Source organism: Oryzias latipes, chromosome 5 (assembly GCF_053564925.1).
Source record: "Oryzias latipes strain Hd-rR chromosome 5, Olatipes_Hd-rR_3.1".
Lineage (NCBI taxonomy): Eukaryota > Metazoa > Chordata > Actinopteri > Beloniformes > Adrianichthyidae > Oryzias > Oryzias latipes.
In genome coordinates this window covers 34332973-34354706 of record NC_136241.1, presented here as the reverse complement: position 1 = coordinate 34354706, position 21734 = coordinate 34332973, and the positions used below count along the sequence as shown (strand labels likewise).

At 40.6% G+C, this 21734-nt stretch overlaps 1 protein-coding gene across 1 annotated transcript in view; it reads left to right on the top strand.

Annotated features, from left to right (window-relative positions):
* igsf21a (immunoglobin superfamily, member 21a) overlaps window positions 1–21734 on the top strand; it is a 262207-nt gene that overhangs the window by 172740 nt on the left and 67733 nt on the right. The window contains exon 5 of the mRNA XM_078947780.1: window positions 11467–11582. Within this exon, the coding sequence (XP_078803906.1) occupies window positions 11467–11582 (116 nt within the window). The remainder of the gene's footprint in view (window positions 1–11466; window positions 11583–21734) is intronic.

The window sequence follows — 21734 nt, the reverse complement described above, 5'->3', positions numbered from 1 at the left end:
TGCAAGGATGTGCTAAAAAAAATGTACACAACAATAGGAAACCATGTAAGATGGATTTTGTTGAAAGCTGAGATAATTATATGCTTGTAATAAAGTGAGAGTTCACTGTTAATGCATTTCTGCTGTGCAGTTGCTTTTAACATCTACCTTTGAGATTAAGTAGGCTTCACTTATAGGGTTTACTAAAGAGATTTCTGTTCCTAACCTTTATTTCAATGTATGGAGGACAAGTTTAATCTGCTTAACACTTTTTACCATTTTAATGTAAAAAAAACACTATAACTTAATGTTTAAATTGCTAAAAAAAGAACTCAAAACATTCCCATTGAGGCCTTAAATCCTTCATACCTGTTACTTTTATTTAACCAGCGGATTTCTTCTTATCTAAAAATGATTTATTTATGTATCTATTGATTTATCTACTTTTTTGTTTGTTTGGTGGTTTGTATTGTCATTTGTTTTTCTCTTTAGCTGCCATTAACTTCTCCTCCATTAAATTAATAAAGTTTAACTCAATTTAAATTCAAATGACAAGCATCTTCCACAAGGAAAAAAAAAAAAAAGTAAAATCCACTTTTATTTACATTTGAAAATCAAGTAGCATGTCCAAAAATTGTATCTTTATTTTGAAATGTCAAAAATATGCTTATTTGCTTTGAAATAGTCCATTAGTGCATGGGTGGATAAACTTCCTGACTCATGGGCCACAAAGGGTTCTAGAATTTGACCAAGGGGCTGGACCAGGACCAGATGGGGGGGGTGATTTAGTAATCCAACTTAAAAAAAGAAGAGAGGAAAAAATATCAAGCAGTCTGGACAAAAATATGCTTTAGTTTTGATTGAAAATTGACATCTTAAACAAGGGAACAACGTGAGCATCCCCCTCACTCTGTGTGTGTGTGTATGTGTGTGTGCGTGTATGTGTGTAATAAAAAGGTACAATTAAAATAGGTGGACCGGGGCGATACAGACTCCTTCATTCTTCAACAGCGGAATCCGATCGCCCAAACGAGACGGTTTTTAAATGTCATTATACTATAAGGACATTTAATTCTACTATTTACTGCAGCAGGGAAAAAGGAAAAAAAAATGTGTGACGTAACAGATCCAACAGGTGGTAAAAATAACAAACTAAGACTGTAAGAGTTTACGGTTTGTAAACGGAGTTGCTCTTTAAAGACCTTTTGCTGTAAAAAAATTCATTCTGCTTTTTTTTCCCCATCAAAACCAGAGATTAATTAATAACTAACTGGATGTCTTGCATGGCTTTGCAGTTCTGTACTGTGATTAACACCTTTGTGAGCAATCGAGTGATCATTCTAGAGTTAGAATGGAAAGCTTTATGAGTGTTACGCTTGTGAAACGGCACAGAGACAAAACACCATTGAGAGAATCGCATGTATTCTTAGGTGAGGCGTTTTCTAATGTATGCCAGGTTTACTTGATTACTTTCCATTAAATTCTGATATAAAGTTGCTTGTTTTTTTCTCTTTCAAAACAAAAGATTTGTTTGAATCTGGCCCCAAAAAAGGTCAAGGAAATAAAAAGTCATCCTTCTGTATTTCTTTAGTCCATTTTACGCAGAAACAGGCATCCATGGCCGGTCATTTGTCTTGCTCATAACCGCCCCATCAACAAACCTTACATGTCAGCTTGAAATATGATTTCTTCTGGTTGTCCCTGAATGCGGCGTATAGCATATCGACATTTGTGGAGCTTGTGGCCATCTGGCTGCAGGCATTTGATGTAGATTTTCTCAAAGGCTTCCTTGGGGATTGTCGATGTGGTCTGGGAATGAGAACTCAATGATGGATATTTCTCCACCTCAAGTGGCTCTCTTTGGCCCAGTATAATTTTACAGTCTCATTTTACCCCCATGCTCTGTAAATTAGGGTCTCATAAAAAAATATCTATATCGCAGCTAAGCCTCACTGACACATGGATCAAGAAATCAGTCCGGCACTGGGGATTTGGGGGTGAATTCTTGTCAGTGCCTTGTGAAATGCGGGCCTGCTATGAGAGGGGCGACAGATGCTGAGGAGAGGTGGAACGTAGACAGATTGTCTGCCTACACTTCTCCCCTCACACAGAAAGCATTAAGTAAATATGAGGCTTAGGTATGAGGGTGTCAGTCCCCACATTATTAATGCTGCAACTGATGCAGGTCAGGTCCCATCTGCCCCAGTTTGCCGCCAGAAAGATTGTAAAAAAGAAAAAAGCTTTTGGGTTTTTTCTGTCCCGGCAACACGTCCCTTCTGTCCCTCTTGTCCTTATTATAAATCTAAAGATTTAAGTCCAATGAGACAAGTCCCATCCTGCCCGACATATACCTCCAGTCATATGGGAGCAGAGCACCACGGTTCTCCCAAGTCATTGTCTATCTGCTGGAAATCTGTTGTAGGTCATTTTTGCTACATCTTCCTCCTTGTAAACCTTGGGGATGTTATTTCTTTCTTCTTCATGCCAGTGCTTGCTGCCGTGTTCATTTGTGGTTGATGAACTGCCGTGAAGGACACCTGTTGATGCTCGGTCATGTATCAATTACATCCAGACGACGACACAGAATAATCATCTTCTGTTTTCAAAGCCCGCTGACCAGTCCGAGCGCTAGAGATGTTGTAATGCATTTTAAATAACATCCCTGTGATTAATGGGCTTCAGGACCGGGGAAATTGTCCAGCGTGACACTTGCTTTTGTCTCCGCGTGTCATCCTCTTCCTCTTCTTGACACTTGGCGGGAACTCCTCCAGCGGCCGGTTGGCTGGCTGGCCGAGACGCTGTGATGTGAGCAGACAGCGCAGTAATACGCCAAGCAAATTAACAGAGAGGGGCGTAAATGCAAAAGCACATTGTTTTTTTCCTCCTTTACATCCACACTGTACGGCCGATTTGAAAAGAAGCAGACCCAGGTCTCTGTGTTGAGGCATTTCAACCCCTTTTTCCCCCCTTTTCCTCTAGAGAGGGCTAAACTTTGATTGTTTTCAAGTCTCCCTGACAGTCCTGCTGCATCCGCCTCCCTCTCAAATAGGAAACACAAGCTGGTTCATGCAAGTCATGATTGCACAGAACTTTTTTCACTTTCCCCCCTCAGACAGATCCATGCATTTAAATTTGAGTTTGTCTTTACAAAATCATGAATTTCTATACACCTCTTGGCCGGTAGCAATCCAAAATCAGGAATAAAGCGGCAGGAGGTGGAGTTCTGTAGGTTTAGTCTCCGTGATTCACCAGGCATGAGTTGTTGCAAGCAAAGTAGGGAAGGAAGTGCTTTTCATTTTAACAAAAAATTGTGTGCACCCTGACTTCCAATCAGATCTGTGCTCTGCTTTAATTAATTGAATTTGCATTAAAAAAAATAAATCTGTTTTTTGTTATGTTACATGGAATTAGTTACACAATAATTTAGAGGCGGTCAACAACAAGATGCAGCGAAAGAAGCAACGGCAGAGGTCAAATTAATTTGGTTTAACTGTTTTTAAGAGCAGAAATATAATTCAATTCAGTTTTATTTATATAGCCCAACATTACAACAATAGTTGTCTCAATGGGCTTCATACCAGAAATACAGTAAAAGAATGTAGTATGGTCACGAGATGGTTTTATTATTACCACTCTCTTTTTTAAACAATGATAACACTTTTAATAACCTTAGAATATATATATTTTTGATTTTACTAATTGTTCCTTTTAGTAGTTGCAAATTAACGTGTTATTTTCATGACTGAATAAAGAACTGTTCATTAGTTTTAAATTAGAGTCTGATTCACATCATCCTTTGATCTGTTTTCAAACCCTTCCCAGCGTTTTTTTAATTATGATTATGCCGTTTAAACAAAGACCTGTGTCGTTTTCTAGGACGTAGTTTCTGCAGAGCAGCAGGAGTTCATTAGAAATTCACCTCTGAGTTGTGGATGGGACTGTTGGCATGGAGCAACCCCGACCCCCCTTCCCCTCAGTGTCGCAGAGAGCTCAGAATATTTTGAGTGAATAAATACTCAAAAATTACATTTTTATCTTAATATTCTTTATATATATATTTATATTTATTCATCATCCGAAAAAAGTCACAAGTCTTGTTAAAAACACCCAAGACCGGATTTTCCTCAGAGTGGGTTTGCATTCTTTGAGGCACTGACTAAAGAGCAAATTTAGTTTTACATGTGACGATGACAAATATATCTACATGGATGACATTTAAAGTCTGTATTGAATAATACTAATTGAAAGTGATAGAATTTGAAACTCATTTGCAGTTTTTCCCTTTCGTTTTTCTAACTAGTATCCCATTTCTGTCACAGATTGGCTCATGAGTGTGAAGTGGTGGCTCTGGTTTTAGTGGAGCTAAAGTGTTGTTTTTTTCGGGTCCCACTCAAGCATCTTCTGGTCCGTGCTCTTCCTTCCCATCTCGGTTTGTAATTTGCACTCCAAATGCAGACGTGGACTCTCTTTTGCATACTGATGATTTTTCAACTCGTGTCCTTCTTTCACAGTCTCACAAAATGTATACCCTCTTTATACCAAACGTGGTGCTGAAGGATAGGCCTTATTCACTATTTCTGAATCAAACCCATGTTTGTGTTAAGTTTTGTGACCCTATTGAAATAAATTATATTTGTTAGAAACTGCTAATAGAAATGTTTGCTGTAAAAGCTTTTCAGAAGACGATTCATGGAGACAAAGCATGAAGGACAAATGCTTTGTGAACATGTTGCATGCATTTAAAGAGGCAAATGTTCTGGCACAGCAGCACTATTTGGCTTTTGTCAATTCAAAATGACATATGTCTCTCTAAATTTATGTGTTAAAGAGTAGGAAAGTAAATGCAAAAATAAAATAAAAAATCATGGGTTTAAGGTGAACTCGGAGGGAAAAAAAGACAAGTTTTAGATTCCAGACGTCACAGTTCTCCTTTTTTATGGTTCCAGCTAAGTTTCTGTTTTGGCCGTATCAAAGATTTAGTTGCATGAATTACCTACATTTTATTAACTGAGGCTCAAAAGTCAATTTACATTTACCTGAGTTCAGGAAAAAGTAAAGACATTTTTTTAGAGCAAACAACAAATTTAGACTTTATTTGTGCGTCTTCTTTTCTTTTCGGCAATCCATAACAGTCATATCTGCCGGCTGGGTTTTGTTTCCAGGTAAAAGGAAGAGAAAGTGGGCGAGTTAAGTTTGTCGTCTAGTGCTTTATTTATTTATTTTTTCCCCCCCACACAGTGGAAGTCTTTCCCTTTCTTTTTCACAGCTCTCTTCCCATTGGCTGTGGTGGGTTGTCTGTCATGAACCCTTTAATAGCAGAGATTTCACACTAAATATCTGCACCCCTGAAACGGGGGGGTGCAGGAACGAGTACATCAGAGGGACGGCTCATGTTGCCTGTGTTAGCGACAAAGTCAGAGAAGCCAGACTGAGATGGTTTGGACATGTTCAGAGGAGGGATAGTGGATATATTGGTAGAAGGATGTTGGAGATGGAGCTGCCTGGCAGGAGGGCAAGAGGACGGCCAAAGAGGAGATATATGGATGTCTTAACAGAGGACATGAAGTTGGCTAATGTTAGGGTAGAAGATGTTCATGATAGAGTGAGGTGGAAAAGGATGATTCGCTGTGGCGACCCCTGATGGGAAAAGCCCAAAGAGAAAGAAGAAGATCTGCACCCCTGAAACCTCTTGTAACTCTCTGTTTATGCAATTTCCCTAATTCCAATGGGTTCTACTCTCTGCATCAGAATCAGCCGTTTCGCGTTGATTACATCAACACCTTAAAGTGTTGAATTTCAGCGCGAAGACGCTTTTCTCCGTTTCAGAATTAGTCGGAATTATGAAAATTGCATAAACGATTGGAGAGTGACGATAATTCAGTGAACGTCAACACTGGAGCTAAAGCTCCCCCCTTAAAGGGTTAACTGCACAAGTGAATGTAATGAAAAATAAATGTAACTACTCCTTAATGTTAAATAACTCATTATTTATTTATTATAACATTTTAAAGTGACAATTACAGTTGCATGGAAAACATGTTTTCTTGTTATTCTACCATAAATCCTTTTAAATTTGATTCTGTCCGGTTAGGTTATATTGACAGTGTTTGAGTCCTAATGTATAGTTGCCCAATCCGATATTTCAAGTCTACTTCCCCCTAGATATGAATAAATACACACCAATTTTTATTTTTTATTTTAAGAAATTTAAAATTTGTATGCTTTTGCGGGCCACATAAAATGGCATGGGGGCCACATTTGGCCCGTGGGCCTTGAGTTTTGACACGTGTGCCCTAAAAGGGGGCAGCTGAGAGAGGAAGAAGAACATAAACTTTGCTTGGAAAACATTTATACTTTAATAAAAATGCTTTATTTATGCCAAAAAAGTATTCTAGAAGTTTGTGTGAGTCATTCCTAATATTTCAATGAAGCTGCAGAGAAATCATGGATGAGCTTGAAGCAAGCTGGGACAATTGTCTGTGGCACTCATTTGTGCAGCAGGGGTGAAGTATGAACCTTTTTCCTGCACATTTTATGTAACATTTTTGGAGAATTTGCTCCAGAATCAAACCCATCACAGAAACCGTGGCTCTGCTGCCCCAACCAGATGATGGGCTGCAGATCTATGGAGTGATATTGTCACGGTGTGGGGTTGGCTCGAGAGCCGGTAGGACCCAGATGCAGAGGCGGAGGCACGAGGATCAGGGACTAGTGGTTTTAATAAACAAAACCGAACACAAAGCGCTGCAGATCAGGTTTTCAGAACAAAACAAAACTTACTTGATGTGGCGAGGAACATGAAATGAGAGCGTGGCGAGGACCAAGGAACTAGACAGCAAGACATGAACACCAAGACAGAGTTAATGGACCAGCACAGGAGGAAGGCAGAGACAAGACTTAAATACAGACAGGGCAGACAAGACACAGGTGAACATGATCAGGGCAGATGGGGACCAAAGGAAGTAAAACTCAATAAACAAGACAAGACAGGAAACCTTTCAAAATAAAACAGGAAACAGAACCAAACAAGACAGAACAAGAACTAAGACGAAAAACAGACATAACAAACTAAAACCATGACAGTTATCTATGGCACCACGTTGCAGACGAAACTTTCTAAGTTGGAAATATTAAATCTTTGCTTTAACTTTTTTTTTGCCTTTAAAATTTTATTTTTGCTATTAATTATTTTGTTAGTTTTTTCCTTTACACAAATTTTTATGCTTTAAAAAAAATGTTTGCGTTTGCAACACAAATCGCATGCTTTGTGTCTCATCTCACTTTTGTCCTATCTTTGATTTTGCTCTCAGAAGTTTCAGTTTAGCGTGACGAAGCTGCCATCAAACAGCTGCTGCTTGATTTAAAATGTCTGCAGCAGAAAAAACATCTGAGCTTCGACTGTCCAGCCGAAAGTTACATTTTATTATGATAAAAAATTGTATCTGAACTATTGTTTTGTTTTCATCAATACATGTTGAAATATAAAGAAAAAATAGCACCTTTTTTATGAGTAATTTTCTGTTTCACTTTGGACAAAAGCACACAAGTTCTTAAAAATAAGACGCTGTAAAAATGAACATAAAGTTAAAAATGCTTCTTCTGTTAAATATATTGAGTCTACTTTTGTGAGCCATCGTTCTTTTGCTTTTTACTGCTGTTAATCTATTCCAAAACAATTGTGCAGCATAAAATAATATGCGCTTTAAATCACTTTTCTTTTTTCAAACAGGTCTCAAAGAAAATCAAACGTTTTACAAATATTTTGCTCTGGAAAATTTGTGAAAGCAAATAAATGAAGTAAAACAAAACATTTGAAAGCAGAAAAAAAAGAAAAAGGTAAAAGCAAGGAAGCATTTGAAAGCAAATATTTAATATTTTCATTGCGAGTTAGAACGTTTTGTGTGCAACGTGATGGGATAAATGTGGCTCCATACAGATATGCTCATCACAGTCACACGTCAGGAAGACATCGTCTGTTAACGAGGAACTAGCAGCCTTTTTCTCTTCACCTTTGTATCTGCAACATTGGCTGAAGAGGCACTGGACTCAGGTCCATGTTCTTCTAGTCCTATGTGTTTCTGAGGACTTCAATCCTAGTATTATAACAGGGTCATAAAGCATAAACTCTGGTCATATTTACCAGATGTTTACCTGATGCTTTTTAGTCTTTAAATCACTTTTGCAAATACTCTGAATCTCTGTTTTTTTTTCCAGGTGTTCTTCTCCTTAAGTGAGCTTCTCTCTTAAGCACACACGTCCAGTGTCATGTTCATGCATCACAACAAATCCCAAAATACAGTAAAATAGGAGAAATGATCACATCTTTCTGGCCTCAGACTGGTGTGAAAACTGTCAACATCAAGATTTCAGCTAAATAAACTTGGCAAACAAACAAAAGACGAAGGAAAAGGAAGATCTGACGGACTGGAGCGGCATCGCTGCCACTTCAGCAGCTCTGTTGACGTCATTTCAGTCCAATTTCACACAAAAAAAAGAATTGGGTGAAATATTTGCTGTATCTATCCATACAAATGGAAGCAGGAGGCACACATTGTAGATAAGTATATACATTTACAGATGCCATTTCAAGTCCGGCATAGATAACTCAAATGCACAGTTTTGTAAAGATTCAGCTTCCATTTAGCTTGTTCAGAGATGGATCCTGTTCTGGAGCACAATGCGTCGCCTTTTTCACGCAACTAATCCAGAATGTTTACCTTCACGTCTATGGGCGGTGAAAGTTCACCTATCCGCCATCGTCTTCTGACAGTCCTGTCACATGTTTGCACACACACACCCTATAAACGTACATAGCCAGAGTGATCAATTCCTTATAGAGCGGGAAAAGCTTTTAAGGTATTAAAAGGAGGGCTGGAGCCTCTTATAGGAAGGAAGAGAAGTCTTGTGGGTTAAGTTCTTATTCGCTTTATGTTTTCAGTAAACAGTCTTAAGAGTAAACTCTGAGTGGATTCACTGACTAAAAACAAACCCAGCAAACCAGCTCGATAGAACTTCAAATGAATGTTTTTCAGGCTGCGTTCTGCTTTGTGTTTTCCTGCTGTCCTCCGCCTGCTTACAGCATTAAACTGCCCATGTCTAAAGGAAATAAGAAGTGATATCCAGAGACGTGGATCAATACTTTTTTCTACACTGTAATAGCCATGAAATTTGATTATTTAATTTCTTCTCGGGACTTGAATCAGTACAAAAACTGCCTTTGACATTCTGGTGTCTTTTTTTGGGCCGCATAGATAAAACCAAAAGGGATCAGCGTGATCCTGATGATCTTTGTGATCCGCTCAGTTGGTGAGCCCTACGTCATCTGACTGCTTTTGTGGTGGAAAGCACCCATGTCATTAGAGGAACTGAATTATTTATCAGTTGTTTTAAAAGCAGAGATGCAGAATCCATGTAAAAGACAAAAAAAAAACAAAATACTGATAAAATATAAGGGGATTATCAAACCTTTAACAAGCGGGAAAGAGAGATCTGCCGTTTAATGAAGTATGAAGGGCTTACACTCCATCATCACAAAAAAACATCTTAATCCTCGCCGAGGTTGTTGTGTTTGCAAACACAGTGTGCTGCACACTTGGTTTTGGGATTAATCATGTCAAATATTTTGCCACGGCACGTTGCTGTCTTAGACAAACACAGACACACACACACAAGGCAGATAACAACACAATCAGTGTGCAGTTTCCTGAACTAACTCGATCAGAGGGGCTAATTAGTATTATTTTTTTGGCTGTATTAACCCCAAACCTTAAAGACCAAAGATGTCGAGTAGCATCCCCTGAATAACAATAAGTACATTGTTGGTGTTAGACGACATCTAGGAACTTAAGAATCTATCTATCTATCTATCTATCTATCGATAGATATCATTTTTCTGATTCAACCTTCGGAGTTTTTAAGAGGATTATTATTTATTTTCATTAGTTTGTTTGCAGACCTATTGGGCTTCAGGGGTCGATTCCTTTATTTGGACTAATCTGGACTCATGCTGACACCAACAAATCAATACTCCTCCTTAATAGCATCATAAAAATGTTGTTTTTTAGTGAATAATCTTTGTGATAAATAATAATTTAATGTATGTTTATAGGAAAGTTTCAAAGGAATTCCAAGTCATGAATGCCTGGAAGGAAGTGGAAACAGGCAAAAACACAATCTGTTAACATTTACTGTCATTTTTTTTAAATATAGTTATCAGTGTTCCAGATCTCCAACGCTCTAATATTCTCTTGCATTTTTTATTCAGACTTTTCATATTTGGCGCATCCCTATGCGAGCGTGATCGGTCAGGCGCAGACACCTCAGACGGCTTATCATAGTCCAGGTTGAGACGGGCTTGTCGGTAAGCTAATGGAGTGTCCTAAGGTTAATTTACAACCATATGAAATCCATCAATAAGCAATTAAGAGCTGTAGAAACACACAAGCACCCGGGCCAGCAGCTAAATCCCCATGAAAACCCCCACCTACTTTTCAATCAATTAATTGCTGTGGCATGCCTTTAAAAAGCATTTACACATAAAATTGGCACATGAGAGACACGCTGCTGCGACTGTGACTTTTTTTATTGCCCCGCTTGCCTTCCATTCTTTTGCAATTGTGAGTTCTGAAGAGATTCTTCTTTCACCTCATAACATCCTCAACAGATTGCACAAATTCTGATTCTGATTAGAGCTTGAGCCCATTGAAGTATTCAGAAGAGCTCCCGCTGCTAAATCCAGAGGGAAATAATATGTCAGGCAACTGTTAAATTCCTGTGAACGATAGACGATGAAAGGCTTCTGGAGGAAAATGCGTGGAGAGCTCGTCAGGTTGCGCTGTGAAAAGGGCTTTTCACGTCCTACAGTCATAAAAACTCGAAAAGGACGGCCATTGTTTGCCGCAAAGCCACTAATTCAGGGGGGGGGGGGGGGGGGGGGGGGTTCAGATGAGTTCTGACCGAATCTGCCGTGCGAAAGCAGAACCACAGATCGCGTTCTGTAGATGTGGGAGAATTGTACCCCCCTCCCCCCCTCAGAAGTCTACCTCACATTTACCCTCTTCACTACCGTGACATGCTCTCTGGATTCCCTGGAGAGATCTTGATAGCAGGTTTGTGATATGTATGCAATCTCACACTTTATCAGCCCCATCCGACTTCCAGGAGCCCTGGGGAGCTGAGAGCATATTATCCCAATCATTTAGTTACCGTTTCAAGTGGATATTTTCAGCAGATTTCTGCCTTCTTTTGATATAAAATTTGATAAAGCAGGTGCGTGGATGTTCTTTTTCTGCCCTCTGCCTTTGCTGTTACCCTACAGTGCCGTTTCCATCTGTAAACCCTTCCTGAGGTTTCATCACGCATGGTGGGAGGCTCCAGATGTTTGTGAAAAAGGATATTTTGTAACAGAACAGAGATGTCTGAGCTTGCACTTTGCATCCAGTATTAGGATACTGTTTCACAAAGCTTCTCCTCCTCCATCCCCTACAGCACCTCCAAACAACATATCAGTGATGGCAGAGAACTCTCCAGCCCCCTTCAGTCGATACCAAGCCCAGAATTTCACTCTTGTGTGCACTGCAAAGGGAGGGAAGCCAGCCCCATCGGTGAGTTCAAGACAAACCGCACGCCCTTCCTTCACAGCACGCCGGTCTCTGCTGTTCACACAGGAGAACTGGTCCAGGTTGTCGAGTGGTTTTTATTTATGGTGTTCAGCTCACAGACATGTCCTGTGTTTCCCTGAAGACGCTCTCAGAACCACATTTCTCTGGATTTATAGACATAAATGTGCTGCGATTCCAGGGGAAATTCAACATTCGGATGTGGCTCATTGTTATTTCCAATTGGCTGGGGGGCTGATTACTAAACCCGTCTCTACTTTTCATAAAGCAAAGAGGATCACGTCCCGGCCACAGACACATTAACCTCATTAATGGTAACATTCGGGGAATTTAGTCTAATTAAAGTAACATGATGATGACTGCTCTGCGTGCAGTCTCTCCACGCCTCCGTGCACATCAACCAAATACAAGTACACACAACCTCACAAGTACACACAACCTCACGTGCACCATTTCACGTTCTTTGTTGACCAGAGCAAAGCAAATTTGATCTTAATGTGGTCAGATGTTTGGTGGCTGAAGGACACTGCTTGAGAGCATCCTGCCACTGCTGGTTCCCAACAGGCCATTAATCATAGATGTAAAGTAATGGACTCCGAACCGTGAGCTCACCTATCTGCTGCAATTATGATCACAGCGAGAGGTGAAAACAAGGTGAATCGGATTTCCGCTACTTCCTGGGTGATGGTGTTATGATGAGGTTCTCCCCTCTTTGTGTCTCGACACAGACGTTTAGGACGTCCTAAACTGATACACCAACATAATTGTTTTCTTCAATCTAAAATCCAGATAGTTTGGTCATCAGTTTCGATATTCCTGTACACTAGTTCTACTAGATCATACTTATGCGAATAAACACAACTCACGCGATAAGTCCTTCAAAAACACAGCGACGGATGTGAACAATACTTTGACAGCAGAGATTCAAAAATCTCCCACGGCACGGCGAGCTCCGTACACGTGGGAGGGGCTATCGAAAAAGCCATTTTGGGAAATGGTGGTTGGTGATTTTACAGAGGCGGTGTGGATCCAACAAATCCACATGACACGCTCAGCTGTGTGACACTGGAGCTCTGGTGGCGCCCGCGGTGAAGTGCCCAAAAGCAGCCAGTGGTATGAGGTTGTTGGTCATGTGACTCATTCATTTCGAAAAATTTGTTTCAATTGCAGTTTTGCAGGATGTGACAATTTCTCAAAAACCACTTCCTCCAAAGAGCAAAACGTTTTTCCATAAATGCGAAATTTTTCAAATTGTTTAAAAATGCATTAACACAAATCCAATGTGCGCAATTGTATAGTCAATGGAAACGCAGCTACAGTGAGTTTGGATATTGCAGATGTAATGTGGAGATTTAGGAGAAACTGTTTTTTAATCAAAGTGTCCCTGGTTTGCTGTCCTGATTGTCACATAAACACAGCCACACAGTGACACAAGCACAGACATCACATTTCCATCACCAATGTGTTCCATGGTATCATAAAAAAAGACTCCATGTTAATATTGTCACAAATTATGTGGACGTCACAAGTATTTAACCATCCATGTGTTCAATATGAGAATGTCCACCAGAACCAAAATGATCATGAACGTTCTATTATTTCTCTGCCTGTTATGGTTTTTTTCTCCACTTGGTGGCGCAGTGGAGCACTTAAAGCACCTTGGAGCATCAGCTCAACAGCCAATAGGTTAATATATTACAGTAAAATTTGGTTTGGTGCAACTTCTGGAGGAGATGCAGAGGAACAAATATGGCACATTTTCAGAAAAACCGAGGATAAAGAACCTAAGATGACAGAAATTCAAACAGTTCGTAAATTAATGTGACCATGATAAACCACATAAACTAAAGGCGAGAGAGCAGATGACCTGACAGGAAACAACTGACAACCCTGGCACTTAAACACTCAGCTGTGGATGATTAGCAACTTGAATCTGGTTTGACTGTGGCGGAGAAAAACACCTTTAGTTCTACAAATCACAGTCCATGTTGTGTGGTATACAAAGGAAAGTGGGGAATATGGTGTAAATAGGGAGGAAGAGTTGGAAAGAGAAGGTGAAATCAAGACTTAATGTGGACAAACCTTTCTGAACAAGCAGCTTTTCATGATAAACACCCAAGTGGAAACTGAAAATTCTTTGGTGACAATGAGACAGTACGCGTATTAATAAAATAGGGACGGGTATGCAGGATGACAGAATATATTGAAGAAACAAATAGGGAAACTGCATGGGGATAAACTGGAACATGCACAACATGTTAAGTAACAAAGTTATTTATGATTCGTTTTAATTTTACATAAAAAAACAAAGTTGTTAAAGATTTAGGTGGTTATATGGTTGAAAACAACAGAGAGGGAAAAAAGTAATAAGAGGAAAATGAATCCTGACTGATCCACACTCCAGACTGGTAGGTGTTAGTAAAGCACCACAAAGCTGTTTGCAAACCACCAATGCAAAAGAAGAACCACATTCCAGCGCTGTAATAATAATAATAATTAAAGCTACAAGTAGCATTTAGCGGGCCCGAGCACGTGCGACCGCACGGCACGAGCGACCGCCCCGTGAGCAACGCCCTGCTCGAGCCATTCTCGTCGTTTTTTCTTGTCCATTCTGGAGCTCCAAGCTATTGTTAATACGACAGCAGCCTGGGGGGGGGGGGGGGGGCTGTAATCTGTTGCCTTAAGGGACAAAGACTTTTGCATATAGCATGAAAAAAATTCAAGCAATGATGATAATTGCTATCACTGTCCCTAAGGATGAGAACAATAGAACTCATTCAATTTCCACTACAATGTCTAGATGAGTGTCAGCTATGTCTGATAACTTGGCCAATTAGCTGGACCGGGATCTTGCAAAGTGCAGGTGGTTAACGTCCAGTGTGATGAGTCTGTGGACGGCAACAGTACAGCATAGCTTTTGGTTTCCACAAGAGAAGAACTCCTGACACATCTGCCCTAACAGACAACTACAAGAGGAGTTGAAATGTATAACACGGTGAAGGAGTTTTTGTGCAGAAAAAGGTACAATTAGAAAAGCTGGTAGCAGTGACTGCAGATGGGACTCCTGCTATGATCAATAGACAAACAGGTTTCATCACTCACTGTAAAGCTGACCCAGACTTTCCAAAATGTCTGCATTACTGCTGCGTCATTCACCAGCAGGCCTTATGTGCAGAAGTGATTGGCTCTGGACATATAATGACTCTTATTCTGAAAATCGTAAACAACCTCAGCTGCAAAGCAAAACAGCACAGGATTTTTAAGGTGCTATTGGAGGAGATGTCTGTTGAATATGGTGAATATGAACATTGTGAATCTGAACTTGCATTCTTGACTGACATTACTGGAAAACTAAACCACTTGATCTGTGAGCAGCAAGACAATGGCAAAACTATTTTTTTTTGACCAGCCTGCCTTAGCCAGTGTTTTTCTTGTGGGGATCTTTTCTGCCAGGGCTTGTCAGCTTGGTCAGTGGATGTTGCTGCAGTTGTCTCCCTTGCTGGGACAGCTGGAGTTAAACACAGCAGCTCACGGCTCTGAAGTGGACCCCGTTGCTGTCCCAGTCTGGATGGGCACTGTGGCGATGTTCCAATGGCCAGGCTGGCTCCTGGTATAAAGAGATTCCCAAATGCCATTTCCTAACCGCAGAGCCAAGGATGTGTTTACATGTTTAGGTCAAAAATGTGATGGACAGCTTCATGTTGTCTATTGATGTAAGTTTAAACCTAAACATGCCACCCTGTTATTAATCCAGTTGATATGGTTCTCCATCTGTGTCTAGGTGATAGAAAAGCATTTTTTTTTATATTTAGAGCTCTAAGCAAACAAACAGTTGTCTATATAAAAGAGCTTTTACAATTGTGCACTTTTAGCAGGTCTCTGAGTTCATGTGACCAATGTATGGTGGATTTTCACAGACCTTGTTTAAAACGGAAGGTGAGAGAGACTTAGAGAAATGGCTTCATTGTTCTGGAGTTCTTTGTTTCATCCACAGAAGAGTAGAATTGGTGATTGATTTTGAAAAGCTGCTGAAAAAAGTATCTTTTTCAAATTGCAATTTCTAACTTGGGTTTTACATTTTGTGTTCCATTTTTTGTGCTTTATTTGGGAAGCATTTGTTATTTGTTTGGTGTTTTTAAGGTTCTGCAAATATACACATCATTTTTTAGAGACATTTGTTATCAGTTGTGTTTGTTGATTTGTAGTTTAATTTCATTGGATGTATAGATGTCGTGTGGGGGGGAGGCTCGAGAGCAGGTAGGACCCAGGCGCAGAGACGGGAGGCAAACGGGTTCAGGGCAAGTGGGTTTATTTAACTAACAAAAAGCGCTGCAGAGCAGGATGACAAAACTAAAAACAAAAACTTACTGTGGCATGGCAAGGGACATGGACGCCAGACAAGAAGACGTGATCAACATGAGCAGAAGTTAATGGACCAGCACAGGAGGAAGGCAGAGACAAGACTTATATACAGACAGGGCAGACAAGACACAGGTGAACACGATTAGGGCAGATGGGGACCAAAGGAAGTAAAACTCAAGAAACATGACAAGACAGGAAACCTTTCAAAATAAAACAGGAAACAGAGCCAAACAAGACAGAACAAGAACTAAAGCGAAAAACAAGACAACAAACTGAAACCATGACAATAGAAAGGAAAAGAAGTTCGAACATTGATTATAAAAAAGGATATAAGAGATAAAAAAAAAAGAAAAAGGAAAAGAAAAAAGATGGGATGGTGGGGCCTGTAAGTGGCACCGACAGTCCTTTGGTGGGCGGGGGGAGGGTCAGCTGGGGGAGTTGGGGTTCTGTTCAGCAGGCTGACTGCAGTGGGGAAGAAGCTGTTCTTGTGGCGCGAGGTCCTGGTCCTTATGGACCGGAGCCTCTTGCCAGAAGGGAGGGGCCGAAAGAGATTATGTCCTGGATGAGAGGGGTTGGCTACAATCCTGGCTGCCCGCCTCCAGGTCCTGGAGATGTGCAGCTCCTGGAGAGACGGGAGGTGGCAGCCGATCACCTTCTCTGCTGAGTGGATGACGCGTTGCAGCTTGGCCTTGTCTCTGGCCGTGGCCGCAGCGAACCAGACTGTGATGGAGGACGTGAGGGTGGATTCGATGATGGCGGTGTAAAAGTCTACCAGCATCTTTTCAGGGAGGTGAAACTTCTTCAGCTGCCTCAGGAAGTACATCCTCTGCTGGACCTTCTTAGTGATGGAGCTGATGTTCTGCTCCCACTTGAGGTCCTGGCTGATGATGGTTCCCAGGAAGCAGAAGGACTCCACAGAGGTCACCGGGGAGTCACAGAGGATGACAGGGGGAGGGGGGCTGGGGCCTTCCTGAAGTCCACTGTCATCTCCACTGTCTTCAGAGCATTAAGCTCCAGGTTGTTAGCGCTGCACTATGACACCAGCCTGGCTATTTCACTCCTGTAGGCCGACTCATCTCCGTCAGAGATGAGGCCGATGAGTGTGGTGTCGTCAGCAAACTTCAGGAGTTTGACAGACAGGTGACCAGCTGTGCAGCTGTTTGTGTACAGGGAGAGTAACAGGGGTGAAAGGACACAGCCCTGGGGGGATCCGGTGCTTGTGGTCCGAGTATCTGAGACGAGCTTCCCCAGCCTCACATACTGCTGTCTGTCCGTCAGGAAGTCTGTGATCCACCTGCAGGTGGAGTCAGGCACATTCATCTTGGAGAGTTTTTAATACTAAAGATGTATGAAAGACATACCGAAAAAATATGTCTTTCAGTGTTTAACTGGCTGTCTTTGGATTATGCATGCCTGAGTAATGACCATTCTTACTCCTCATCTCTCTGTTCACTGCTTGCTAATTTACATAGCAGGGGTCCCAGCAGGAGGGGGCGGGGTTGTAACACGACTCCTTCAGCAGAGCCAGGCTGAGAGAGGCTTTGACATGTAAGATGTTAGATGTTAGAATGCCAGATGTTAGAATGACCAGTTCATTTTATATCTATGAAAATATTCAGGGAGCTATGGGACATGTTCAGCTTTAGGTCTGTGAAAATTGGTGTCGATTGTTGAAACATAAGTTACCATAAAAAAATGTTTGTTTGGAGTCTAGACAGATTTAACACAGGTTTTTGGATGAAAAGGATTTTTTATAAATCATCTGTTACACTTTTAAGTCTGAAAAAAATATGGAAGGCAGCAAACACAGATCCCTACCGTTTTTAATTTTTTTGTGCTGATATTTGAAAGATAAGTTATGCAAAAAAATAGGTGTTTGCAGTTTTGCCTAAAAAGACGTTTTCGGACCTTTTTGGATGTAATGCTCTCTAAGATGTCACCTGTAACTTCAATCATTCTGAATTTTTTTAGGAAGCAGTAGCACATAAATGCCTATGAAAGTTGAATTCTTGGTGCTGATAACCTAAACAGAATTTATGCTAAAAATCTTTGTTCAGTCCAAAATTTCATTAAAAAAATCAAGTGATGAAGTTTCTCGTAGACCCTATAGTGTTACATATCAAAGCTGGAGGTTATTAAAGGCATCTAATTCTGAAATCTCAGCTTCCTGAGACAAACGGCTGATTTATAATAAATTTCTATTATTTGGGTGTACATAATCGACCACTTCCTGTTAAACAGGCACCGTCAGGTGTACACCCATGAAACTTTACATGATGAGAGAGGACCCTTCTGAGTATCTCCAGTTTTAATTTCATGCACATCGGACAAAGCAAAGAGAAAATACAGGGCAGAATGTGCCCAATGCAATAACTAGGTGGCGCTATAGAGCTCGTCCAAGATTGTCATATCCATGGGTTCAGAATAGAAGCTTCATCATATCCATTGAATTTCAGTGAGATTGGACAAGGAATGTGCACGTGAGAGCAACTTTTGTGTGCATAGCGAGATGCCCAACTTTGCCGCTCTGTCACGACCACACCCCCGCATTGAAAGTTATGGTTTTTTGTCAGAGTAAACTTCAATGGCTTTTCAACAGGTGGACGTCATTTTCAGGTGTGTCGGCTCATCCTACTCGGAGCAGTGATGCTCCAAGTAAAACATGTCATTTCCTCTTGCCAGCAGGTGGCGCTACACTTTTTCCAGATTTTTTCACTGCAGATGTGTTCAGAGTCAGACTACAATCATGCACATCAATTTTGGATCAGATTGGATTATGCATGGCTGAGTAATGGCCATTTTTCTTTTCATGGCGTGTTTTCGAAACGACCTCCAATTTTGACGCGCCGCCATGGTCACAAACATCCATAAAAACTTAAAAGCTTTGCAATTTAACATCGGACATGTGTTTAGTTTACAAAACCAAAGTTTGGAGTCATTATTCATAAATCTCTAGGAGGAGTTCGTTCTAGAAGGAGGCCTACAAATGTCCAAAATAGAGCAAAAATGACATATTGACACCAATATAGCAGACTTCCTGTGCGACTGACAGCTTGGTACCAAGAGACTTTTTTGTAGGTTTCCATCTGATGAACATGTCCTGTAAAAATCAAGCTTGTATGTTAAAGCATATGCGGGGGCTCGGGACAAATGTCACTGTAGGTGGCGCTGTCGAGCCGTCTTTGTGCGCCCATGCCAATCTCCTGTAAAATACGAAATTTTTCGCGACTCCTGATGTGTGTGCCAAATTTGGTGAGTTTTGGGGTATGTTAAAGGCCTCAAAAAGGCGACTCTTCCGTCGGAAGAAAAAGAATAATAATAATTAAAGCTACAAGTAGCATTTAGCGGGCCCGAGCACGTGCCACCGCCTGGCACGAGCGACCGCCCCGTGAGCAACGCCCTGCTCGAGCCATTCTCGTCGTTTTTTCTTGTCCATTCTGGAGCTCCAAGCTAATGTTAATATGACAGCAGCCTGTGGGGGGGGGGGGGGGGGGGGGGGACTATAATCTGTTGCCTTAAGGGACAAAGACTTTTGCATATAGCATTAAAAAAAAATTCTTAAATCTAAGCCTCGTTTAGACCTGCTCATTTTCTCATCAAGTAGAAGAAGGTTTTTATCAGATTAAGAAACAAGCAATGATGATAATTGCTATCACTGTCCCTAAGGATGAGAACAATAGAACTCATTCAATTTTCACTACAATGTCTAGATGAGTGTCAGCTATGTCTGATAACTTGGTGAATTAGCTGGACCGGGATCTTACAAAGTGCAGGTGGTTTAACGTCCAGTGTGATGAGTCTGTGGACGGCAACAGTACAGCATAGCTTTTGGTTTCCACAAGAGAAGAATTCCTGACACATCTGCCCTAACAGACAACAACAAGAGGAGTTGAAATGTATAACACGGTGAAGGAGTTTTTGTGCAGAAAAAGGTACCATTAGAAAAGCTGGTAGCCATACCTGCAGACGGGGCTCCTGCTATGATTGACCGACAAACAGGTTTCATCACTCACTGTAAAGCTGACCAAGACTTTCCAAAATGTCTGCATTACTGCTGCTTCTTTCACCAGTAGGCCTTATGTGCAGAAGTGATTGGCTCTGGACATATAATGACTCCTATTGTGAAAATCATAAAAAACCTCAGCTGCAAAGCAAAACAGAACAGGATTTTTAAGGTGCTATTGGTGGAGATATCTGCTGAATATGGTGAATATGAATATGGTGAATCTGAACTTGTATTCTTGACTGACATTACTGGAAAACTAAACCACTTGATCTGCGAGCTGCAAGACATTGGCAAAACTATATTTTTTTATTGACCAGCCTCCCTGAGCCAGTGTTTTTCTTGTGGGGATCTTTTCTGCCAGGGCTTTCCAGCTTGGTCAGTGGATGTTGCTGCAGTTGTCTACCTTGCTGGGACAGCTGGAGTTAAACACAGCAGCCTCACGGCTGTGAAGTGGACCCCGTTGCTGTCCCAGTCTGGATGGGCACTGTGGTGATGTTCCAATGTTCAGGCTGGCTCCTGGTATGAAGAGATTCCCAATTACCATTTCCTAACCGCAGAGCCAAGGATGTGTTTACATGTTTAGGTCAAAAATGTGATGAACAGCTTCATGTTGTCTATTGATGTAAGTTTAAACCTAAACATGTTTCCCTGTTACTAATCCAGTTGATGTGGTTCTCCATCTGTTTCTAGGTGATAGAAAAGCATTTTTTTATATTTAGAGCTCCAAGCAAACAAACAGTTGTCTATATAAGAGCTTTTACAATTGTGGACTTTTAGCCGGTCTCTGAATACATGTGACCAATGTATGGTGGATTTTCACAGACTTTGTTTAAAACTGAAGGTGACAGAGACTTTGGAGAAGTGGCTACATTGCTCTGGACTTCTTTGTTTCATCCACAGAAGAGTAAAATATGTGATTGATTTTGAAAAGCTGCTGAAAAATGTATCTTTTTAAAATTGCAATTTCTAATTTGGGTTTTACATTTTGTGTTCCATTTTTTGTGATTGTATTAGAAAGATTTGTTATTTATTTGGTGTTTAAAGGTGGTACATATTGTATATACACAATCTTCTTAGAGACATTTGCTATATGTTGTGTTTGTTGTCGTTGTAGTTTAATTTCTTTGGATGTATTGAAAGGAAATGAAAAGAAGTTGCAGCATTGATTAAAAAAGCATAAAAGAGACATTTACTGTCTGATGTTACATCTGTAGGAGTGTACTGAGGCTGGGTTTTGTTTTGGAGCACATTCATATATTTTGTTTGTAAAAAAAAAAAAAGATAAAATATAAAGTTAATTGTATTTTGGATGAATAAAAAAGCAATGATTAGTGCTAAGGATGTATAAAAGACAAACAAAACAAAGGAAATTGCTGTAATTTAGTGTTGAACTAGGCTTTCTAACTGTTCTACTTTCTGTCTGCCACTCCTGGCTAATTTACATGTGAGCACACAGCCGGGGGTTGGGGGGGGGGCTAACTCCACTCCTGCAGCAGGGGAGACTGATGAAAAGCTTGAGGATGTAAGATTGAATAAATAAAATCCTAGAGTTGACCAGTTCATTTTATAAATGTAAATATTTTTTATTTTGGTGCTGATAAACTAAACAGAAGTTATGATAAAAATATTTGCTTGAGTCAAAATGTCCCAAAATTTGCTTTTAGCACAATAGGGTGATTAAGGTGGTTAAATGTTTCTCGTACGTATAGTGCTGCTTTTCAAACATGGAGCTTTGTAGGACGCATCTAATTCTGAAATCTCAGCTTCCT